The 10,788-nt window shown below is 36.8% G+C and overlaps 1 protein-coding gene across 1 annotated transcript; it reads left to right on the plus strand.

The window, feature by feature from the left end:
- The first annotated feature begins 9,355 nt into the window (after positions 1-9,355).
- LOC114628532 (olfactory receptor 13-like) lies at positions 9,356-10,288 on the plus strand. The gene has a single exon (XM_028776419.1). It carries the CDS (start codon positions 9,356-9,358, stop codon positions 10,286-10,288), a length of 933 nt encoding a protein of 310 aa, XP_028632252.1.
- Positions 10,289-10,788: the final 500 nt, after the last annotated feature.

The following is a 10,788-nucleotide window of genomic DNA, read 5'->3' on the forward strand; positions in this document are numbered from 1 at the left end:
TAGTGTGTAGTTTTTTTATTGTCATCTTTCTGCCTGCACACTAAAAATTCTCAGATGGTGCCTGTGAAAAACACCTGTGGAGACATGAGCTCACCTTTCTACTTGGCTCTTCCCATGTGTCCCGTGACTGGTATTGGAAATCTAGCCTTCCTATCTCCTCTGCCTAGTCACTGGATGTTCAGCTTTTTATTAACCATTCAAAGATAATTGGGGGTTATTCTTTATACCACATTGATACAGGAGATTCTTCAATATGGACAGCGCCCATGTTCTGGTTGTAATTAGATTTGGGGACACAGAAATCAGAATCTAAATACACAGTGCACAAGACCAACCACCAAATTTGATACAAACTTAAGAAGATGGGGAAGAAAAAGGTCAATCTGGGAGAAGCTGGGAGTCTGGTTAAATATGACTAAAATACATGGCATGAACTTCTCAAGGATCTGATAAAAACAAAAAGAAATAGAAAAAAAACTTCCTTCATTCCAAATGACATTGGATAAAAGGTAAAAGTAGCCGTTTATTGACTTTCCCAAAGGGAAAAATGAATCAGTAGGTAGGTTTATTAGAGATGCAGAATTAAAATCAATATGAATAAGTATTCTCTGACATTATGATTTATCTATCAAGAGCTCTTGTGAATAGTTGTGCAAATAGTTGTGAATTCATTTTGGGGAACCATTTCAAAATTCTCTTTAAGCTCTCTCCAATCTTAAGCATTTTATGATTTCACAACTTCGCACTTATTTTTTAATGTGGAAGAATTTAAATTGATTTGAAACAAATTTGTAATGATCCCAAAATACTTAAATGGTAACTCTGAGAAAACATTTAAACGCCTGCCTTGTTCTTCCGAGGATTGATCAGAGTCATCAAAAGAAAAACTTAAGCATGAAAACATGTCTGTATATGCTCGATATTTGTAATTTTTTCTCTTTAATTCCCATACCATCACAACTATGTTTATGAATGCACGTGCTTTTCCATTGTAAAATATTAGTTCTGTCTCCAGTGATATCAGCTCAATAATTTTTGTTTGCAACACAAAGCAGCAACAGATAATTCAAAAAGGAGAGGAAATTAAAAAACATTCAATCAGTTTCTAGTGTAACATAAACATCTCTGTGGGGGTAAAGCAAAACACACATGAAGCCCTGTGAGAGGTGCAGACACCATGGGGTGACTACAAGCTGGCTTCTGTGGAAACAGTGATGTTCTTGAGAACTAACAAACTTAAATTATTCCATGTGATAATGAAAAACTAAAGCTGGGAATCTCTCTTAAAATGAGAAGATGGAGAAGAGCAGGAGGGATTCCCATTAAATAGTCTCTCATAAACTGTCTTGCTCTACAGCAACCTTATGAGGACCACAAGGTGAGATCATAACAGGCAGGGGCGATGTTCTTAAACACTGAAGGCAGATACCTGCTCCTGCCGCAGAGCCTGAGCACTCAATATCACTCAAGGGATATAATATAATTCAAAATTATCTCCATGAGAAAAGGCAGGGAGAGTACTGGCTCTGCACAATAACCTTTTAATCCAGTTTCTGAATCTACCAAGAAATACAATACTGATGTAAACTAGATACAGAGTCCTATCTCACGTCAATTACGCTGTGCCATCAGGAATGAGTTACCTCATATACGCTTCATATGTACTTGTTTTGAACATGGAAACAGATTTTTTTTTAATGTAGAGCTGTTACTTTAAATGGGTAAGAAATTACCAAGAAGGATCACCAAAGGATATATTACAATTTGTAGAGATAAAATAAATGCTTATTGAAATAAAACTAAATTTGTTCAGCTGGGAACAGGTTTCCAAATATATATATATATATATATATATATATATATATATATATATATATATATATATATATAGGCTAGTAAGATGTCATAGCTGGTAAGATGTCTTAGCACTACAAGTATGATAACTGGAGGTCTCATCCCTAGAACCCATGTGAATGCTGGATAGGTACAGTGGTTGTAATTACAGTGCTTACAAGGCAGAAACAGGACCCTGAAACAAGATACCTAATTAGACCAATTGAACTGAAAAGCCCTAGCTCCAAGATACCTTGCTGTAACTTATAATATGGAGAGTAATCCAGGAAGACAAGCAACGTTTACCTATTACCTCCCCCCACATACATACACATATATGTATCCATACACATTCAAAGATGCTTAACACATTCACATAGTGGTTAATCTTTTTAATGCACTTTTGAATTTGGATCTCAATTGCAGACATTCTATTGAGAATTTTTATTATATATGTTCATCAGAGAGATTGGCTTCTAATTTTCTGTTTTTGTTGAATTTTTTGTTTGTTTGTTAGTTTGTTTCAGTGCCAGGTAACACTTGGCTTCTAAATGAATTTGGAAGTTCTTTCTTTCTCTATTTTATGGAATAATTTTAAGAGTACTGGCATTTGTTATCCTTAAAAGTATTATAGAATTCTGAATTGTATCCATCTTGCCCTGGGCTCTTATTAGCTGAGAGATATATTAATCACTGCTTCTGTCTCTTGGGTTCTTCTGAGTCTACTTAAACTAGTTATTTCATTGTGATTAAATTTTTGTAAGTTGTGTATATGTAAAAATCCAAGTTTAATGAAATGTAGATGTTTAAAGTAGGTGTTTTTTGTCCAGGCATAGGCATTAATGTTTTCACCAAAAACATAAGGTAAACAAATTTTACTACATTTTGTACCTAAATATCTTCATTTTTCAATCTTGAGTGATAATTAAGCAGAGTATAAAATTATAGAGTAGCCCTTTCCTCATGATTTTGAATATTTTTTCCTGACATCTGTTTGACAAAGGGAGTGCCTTATAGTAAAACACTTACTATTATTTAGGCATGATGGCATGAGTCTACAGCAACCCTCATAATGAGAAGATGGGGATAGGTGGATCTCAGTGGGTTTGAAAACAGTGAAGATCCAGGTCCATTAAAGTCTCAAAAAAAAAGGTAAAGTAATTAATAAAGACATTCAAAGACAATCTCTGGCTTCCACATGCCTACCTATGAGCAAATTCATTGGCACACTCACACTCCACATACATAACCATACACACATGAGCGACTGGGTCTATTTAGTGTTCCGTGTGTGTGTGTGTGTGTGTGTGTGTGTGTGCGTGTGTGTATGTTTAGAGTTGACTGTAGAGAAATTTCAATTCAGCAACATGGATATTTTGGCAAAGGATCACATCCAAAGACCTTCTAGATCTGTGTGACCGGAATAACACACCTTTAATCCCTCTGGCTGGAATACAGACACATCTTACTTAGTACATATCTTTATCCTAGACAATGACGTCTAATTGAGGGGCAGTCAAAGTGACGAACAAGAGAAAGATTTGACAAAATGAGTCAGAGATAGTATATGCTCAACTCTCAAGAGAATACACAGGAAAGGGAGACTACTTAGAAGCAGTACTGGGAGAGAGGTAGGTGGAGTTTGGTTGAGTTGAATGCAGTTGAGTTCACTTGAACAGTTCTATTCAGTTCTGTTTTGTTTCTGCAGTCAGTGTAGCAATTCAGTTCATGGAATTAAGAGGCAGTTTTTCCAAGCACAGAAATTCAGCCAAAAGCCAAGAGAAGCCATCAGTCAGATTTGATATAGTTTAAACCAGAACATCTGATTTGAACTAGTCAGAGTTCAGAAAGAGCTAGAAAGGGTGAGCTTATTCAGTAGTAAGTCTTGGAACAAAAACATTCTAGGCCTAGGTTAGTAGACAGAGACTGGAAGCTGAAGCCTGCAAAGTCTAGGCTTGCAGATTAGATTGTATGAAGGCTAAGAAGCCTAGGGATAGTCAGCTAGAAATGCTCTGGGCTCCGACCAAGCAACGTATTCATATAGCTTGGGTTCAGCTCTCTTCTTATCCCTTCCTCTGAGGAAATCAACATTACAGCTGACCTCTAGGGATTCAAACTCTTTAGAGTGATCATCTCTGAAAAAGATTAATTCTCCTTCTTTTAATAGTAAGTGACTGTAGCTATTTATCTAGTGTGAGTTCTTGTGAGATTTTTTTTCCCAACCATATCATAATGTCAATTGGTGTTGCTATTATCCAGGTTCTGTTTGGGCAACATACTGATGATATAACATGGATACAGCTTTCTTGTCATGTCGCAAAGATACAATCTCACAATGTGCACCCTGGTCCTCTGGCTCTTACAGTCTTTCTGTACCCTTTTTTTGTGGTTTTCTCTGAACCTTAAGTTTAGGGCTTACATTACAGATGTATTGATTGGGACTGGTTACTACATTATCTGCATTTTGATCTCTTATGGATTTCTATAATGATGCCTGCTACAAAAAGAAGTTTCTATGATGCATGATTAGAACTATACTTATCTGTGGGTGTAAGAATAAGTATTTTGAATGCAATCAGAAATTATATTGATTTAGGAAACTAGCAGTAGTATGATTTCCTTTAGGGCTTATAACCTCTATACTAGTATTCAGTATCAGACATGAATTTCTTCCTACTGAGTTGCCATAATACTTCTAGAAACGTGTCAGACTACGTCCAGGACAGGCATATCTCTTACCCTCTATTTAATTCTAAGCTTCATACAAGTACCTCAAAGATAGACTTGGGGAGTGAAGGGACTTCTCTATTTTTTTCTCTTCTCATTGTAGCTACAGTGAATGAATCTCCTTTAAAATAGTCAACTCAGAGTCTACAATGACCATGGAACATTATTTATATAAGAGCAAATTTATTTTAAAAGTTTAAAATTATTAAAATAGAAAAGTACTAAAGCCCAGAGGCCCAGCAGAAAGAATGGAAACAGGCAACCTAGGAAGAAGGAGGTAGGGGGAACCCCCCAGAATGCAACAGAGACCCAAGACTCTCAGGACTCAAAGGGAGGGACCTTAGATGAAATGTCCAACAGTAGGGAAAGGGAAATTATAGAGCCCATCTCCAGCAGGAAGACAGGGCATCAAATGAAGGAGGGGATGCCATCCCACAGTCAAAACTCTGACCCATAATTGTTCCTGTCTGAAAGAACTACAGGGATGGAAATGAAGAGATCTGGAAGAAAAGAAGATCCAACAATAGGCCCAAAGGAGGATCCAGGTCAAGGGGAGGTCCCAAGGCCTGACACTATTACTGAGGTTATGGAGCACTCACAAAAAGGGGCCTATCATGTTTGCCCTCCGAAAGACCAAACAAGCAGCTGAAAGAGTCAGAAGCAGATATTTGCAACCAACCAATGAACAGAAGCTGCTGACCACTGTGGTTGAATTAGAGAAAGGCTGAAAGAAGCTGAGGAGGAGGGTGATGCTGTAGGAGGACCAGTAGTCTCAATTAAACTGGACCTCCGTGATTTCTCAAACACTAGACCACCAAAAAGGCAGCATACATCAACTGATATGAGACCCCCAACACATATACAGCAGAGGACTGTGTTCAATCAGAGATGATGCACCTAACCCTCAAGAGACTGTATGCCTCAGGGAATTTAGAGGTCAGTTGTGGTGGGGATGGGAACAGTCTCATGGAGACAGGGGGGTGGGTTGGAGGTATGGGATGTGGAACAGTCAGAGGGTAGATGGGGATGGGGGAGTGGGGGGGGGAGGGTTGCAGATAAAATCTGGAGTGTAAAAAAATAAAGAAAGAAAGAAAAAGTACAGTGCTTTAGATAAAGTGTGTTTCTAAAAAGATAGTTTTAACTTCTTTATGTAAAATAGAAAATTTAACAATAAATATTCAGGAAAATAACTTTATCACAAGAATTTTCTAAGAAATACCAAGTTCTACATTTTACCAATCTTCAAATAACAACTTGTTGTTATGTTATACCATAGGCTTTGAGACTAGAAAAGAAGAAAATGACCAGATTCATTGTATGAAGCTAGTAGAACATTGATAACAAACATGGAAAAAGAAAATAGAAGAAAAGGAGTTGATTGAACACATTTCAGTAAAGGACCTAAACACAAAGCTATAAGTGAAATCAGACTCATAATATTATGGAGAACATTTGTCATTTATCAGCTTGTATGTTAAGTGAATTGGACAATAAGCAATGTGTGGGTAAGACTGATTGATCCTTTTTAGATACCAGACACCTATAGACACCCACCTAAGCAAGGGTATAGCATGGGCTCTAGTTATCAGCCAGTCTTATAGTGAAAATTTTTGATGGACATTCTAAAGTGACCATGATTACTTTTCCCCTATTAAATATAATTAGATTATTACTTCCTTAGTAGGTTGGTATATATAGTAAAGTAGCTAATATAGGCAAGTACGTGTTTTATCTCTTCTTTTTTAACTATGAGAAAAAATAGATAAATGAATCAAAGAAGTATTTAAACCACAAAAGAAGACATCATTAGTTGTCTCCATTATAGTCCATGAAGATATAAAACATGGTTAGTTCATCTGTAGTTCAGAAAGAAGAGAAAAAAGTAATGTTGAAAGCTTTGGAGGGTTCCTTCTTCCTCTCTAAAACCAAAACCGCTAGACACTGAAAAAGAAAAAAAATGTTTCCTGGTGAAAATATAACTTCTCTGTTTGTGTCCAGCCAAATTTTACAGAATAATATTTAATAAGTCCCTTTGGGGTACCTTATATACTCTTGACTCCCAAACATGCTTCCCACAGCTACTGTTGATCTTATTAAACTTATGAATTATATTCCTTGTGGAGCCTTGAGATACACACACACACACACACACACACACACACACACACACACCACTGCTTAAAGAACAATGGTTAGTCTGTATAGAAATGTAGAAATGATTCCAACTTCCCATTAAATACTATTTAATCTATTTGGATGTTAGTATGTAGGTATGTTTCAAAGATCTTCAAATTAAAATAAGTCAGTTGATTGCATTGCACTGAATGCACTGTGATCTAGAAATCACTGTACTGATTCTTGGATCTGTGCTTATTGACCACAGTGATTGAATACAGCATCGATATCCTCACATCTTGTCATGAGCTTTTCTCCAGAGAAAACGAGAGTTAAGCACAGCGACAGCCCCTTTTTTTCTAAAAGGGCCAGGGTGCAGTGTGTGTGGTAAGTGTCTTCTCCTCCCCTTTCCAAGTTTTCAGAATATATTAGGTGACTGAACTAATAGGAAAATAAAGTTAGCTTACTTGAGAGAAAGTCCATCTCTAAGTATCTACTCAGAAGAATTTCCACAGTAACAGCTATTTGCTTTTCTCACTCTGTATCCAACGTGCCTTCACATGCTTTTTTGTAAGTTTGAGGAAAGTTTCTTATATAATCTAAATTGTATTTATTATGAAATTTCATATAAAAAGAAAAATTAGAACTGAAAATGCCACTATTGCTGTCTATTCTTTCTAAATTCCTATGTTTATAAACTTAGTTACCAAGACAATCTGAAGGCTATCAGCTTTTAAGAGAGACCTAATGTGGATAATCTTCTTTGATGCTGTTGCATTTTTTTTTTATTAAAACAGAAAGCTTAGCTCTTTGAGAGATATGCTTATAAAGTTTCCATTACCTCATGCAGTTATTGAGAAACGGGCTAATGACACAGAACAAAAGCACCTTGAAGGCTTTATTTTTTAATGTAAGACTGCTTTTTTTGAAGGAAGTAGGAGAGTTATTGTGTGTGTGTATCTTCTAACAAGAAGGTTATCTGTGCTGGCAAGATTCCTATTTGTGCTTTGGCCACCTGGAGATGAGAGCAACATAAATAGTGTTCATTGGTTATTCTTTTTTATTTGACTCTGTATTCCTCGTAAGAAAATTTTGAAATATCTTACCTTGAAAGTAGCATACTAACATATTTTAAACTTGGGGTGAAATTGATTTGAACATGAAAGTAATATTTTATCTTCATTGCTTTCAAACGGTAAAGAAATACTCTATTGAAATAAACAACCACTGTTCCAGACATTGCATTAACTGAACCCTTTACTCAAATTAGCATCCTACTTCAGCTTCTCCAGTGATGCAGGAATCTGTCTTGAATAAGTGGGCAATTAGTCCTTTATACAATTAACCAACTTAAATAAAATTTAATTCTATCAAAACAATCACCTTTGTGGGAGATAATTCTCGTAATCACAAATCTGTGTTTTGGACTAAGATGATATTGTCTGTCAATAATTTTCTGTATTTGACTTAAAGAAAACAAGAATTTATCCAGTCGTGCTTACAAAACCTTTCATACATCAAAATATAACTGTGAAACATGTTGAGAGAAATTAAGTCATATTTTTCTGGGATTTTTAGTTTAAATGTGAAATTCACATGAATTCTAGACTAAAGGATAGTAAAGAGTCAAACAAGAAAGCTACAGCAATGGTTTAAAAGTTGCAGTTCAAAGCCTTCTCTCTGTCAAAAAGGATCGAAGCATCTCAACAGCAAAATAAAATAATTAATTTACATTGTCCCTAAACTTTGCGCAGAAGATTATTTAAATACAAATCTACAGTGAGAGCCTAAGCTTGAATCTTTGAGTGAATCAACACATTCAACTAAAAGCTTAAAAATATCATTAAATTATTCACATGGCAATTCTAATTTTAGTGAGTAGAATAGCACAGACTAAAGAGAATATGACACATACACTGAACAATATTGGGATTCTAGAGGATATATACATTTATATGTATTCACTTCGAGTATGTTCCAACCAGGTTCTTAAGCAGGATGTAGTGCACATGACAGAATTTTCTGAGTGTCCACAGGGAGGTATATGAGTATAAAATGAAGCACAGAGTGTAAAAGAAACAAAGATAACTGTATTCCAACCTTATGGCCATCTGTGGACACAAAAGTAAAAGAGGGTGGTCCCTAACCTAAACCCAGCTGGAGTTAGAACAAATTTCAATGTCTCTATGCCATTCAGGTTTATTGTGTTTTATTAGTACTGAAATCCATGACAGTGTTAAATTTATATCTATATTAAAATTATAAAATACTTTTCATTTGTAAGAAAATTTGATAGAAGGATCATTGACACACTCCTCATCCCCATTCCACATGAAAATGACTACACATGGCACATGTACACACCTGAATGCCGTGACTGAACTGTACAGCCACCACCGTGATGGGAACTTATTACCATGTTTTGATAAAAATGGGTTTGAGCATGAAAGCAGTATTTTCTGAATAATGTAATATGATATGATATTGGCATTTAGCTTATAAAATACACATTTTCTTCTGATTCATTTGAAACACACAAGAGCTTTTAATTTAGTGACTAACAAGACAAGAAGATCGTGGAGGGTTTTCTTAAAAGCATTCAATATAACATGCACAAATGTATTATTCAAATACCTACCTTGAACACTCATACCAGGTTCAAACTCTCTTTCACAGGGAAATGGAGGGAAATCAGACCTTGATTACACAGTTCATTCTCCTGGGATTTCCGCTCAGCCCAAAGATGCAGATGCTCCTCTTTGTCCTCTTCTCACTGTTCTATGTCTTCACCCTGCTGGGGAATGGGACCATCCTGGGGCTTATCTGCCTGGACTCCAGACTCCACACTCCCATGTACTTCTTTCTGTCCCACTTGGCCATCGTTGATATTGCCTATGCCTGCAACACAGTGCCCCAGATGCTGGTAAATCTAATGGATCCAGCCAAGCCAATCTCTTTTGCTGGCTGCATGACACAGACCTTTCTCTTTTTGACATTTGCACACACAGAATGTCTCCTACTGGTGGTAATGTCCTATGATCGGTATGTGGCCATCTGCCACCCGCTCCGATACACTGCCATCATGAGCTGGAGAATTTGCGTTATCCTGGTGCTGACTTCCTGGATTTTAGGAGTACTCTTGGCTCTGGTCCATCTAGTATTACTGTTACCATTACCCTTCTGTGGCTCACAAAAAGTGAATCACTTTTTCTGTGAGATTATAGCTGTTCTCAAACTTGCTTGTTCAGACACCCGCATCAATGAGGTCATGGTTTTAGCTGGAGCTGTATCTGTGCTTGTGGGGCCATTTTCTTCAATTGTAGTCTCTTATGCTCATATTCTTTGTGCCATCCTGAAGATCAAGTCACAGCAGGGACGTCAGAAAGCCTTCTCCACCTGTTCCTCTCATCTATGTGTCGTTGGACTCTTTTATGGTACAGCCATTGTCATGTACATCGGACCTCAACATGGGAAGTCCAATGAGCAGAAGAAATATCTCTTGCTATTCCATAGTCTTTTCAATCCTATGCTCAACCCTCTAATCTATAGTCTGAGGAACAAAGAGGTCAAAAGTTCTTTGAAGAGGATGCTCATAAAGGAAGGCTCCTCTTGAGAATGTTAAAGATAATGACCTTGCAAAGATCTTAGAATTAATTTAATTCAATATTGACCAGGACATGTAAACTTGATCATCCTTTCCATTTTTTCCCCCAAAGCCTTCTCACACCTTCCAAGAACCTCCTTGTGTTTTAACATCTCTTACTTTGCAGATTGATGGAGCACAAGCAACCCAAACATACATGGGCATGGCAGTGAACAGGCATTTAATATGACTAAAAGCAACCATCAGTGGTACCCAAGCTACCAATCCTGTGAGCTACAACAGCAAACAGCTCAAAAGATATACAAGGTTTAATAGTAGCACAAAATGCTGCATCAGTCCTGGCAAGAAATGCTTCCTAGAGTCTGCCTAGAGATGAACAAAGGAAACTAGGATGGGATGGAAGCGAAGTGGGAGACAAGGAAGAGAATCAGGTACTGTTCTGTTCATTGGCCGATTTAACTATAGACAAGCAACAGAGGGATGGAGTCTTTTCTTTTTAATTTTGTTGA

Source organism: Grammomys surdaster, unplaced genomic scaffold, assembly GCF_004785775.1.
Source record: "Grammomys surdaster isolate TR1022 unplaced genomic scaffold, NIH_TR_1.0 269, whole genome shotgun sequence".
Taxonomy (NCBI): domain Eukaryota; kingdom Metazoa; phylum Chordata; class Mammalia; order Rodentia; family Muridae; genus Grammomys; species Grammomys surdaster.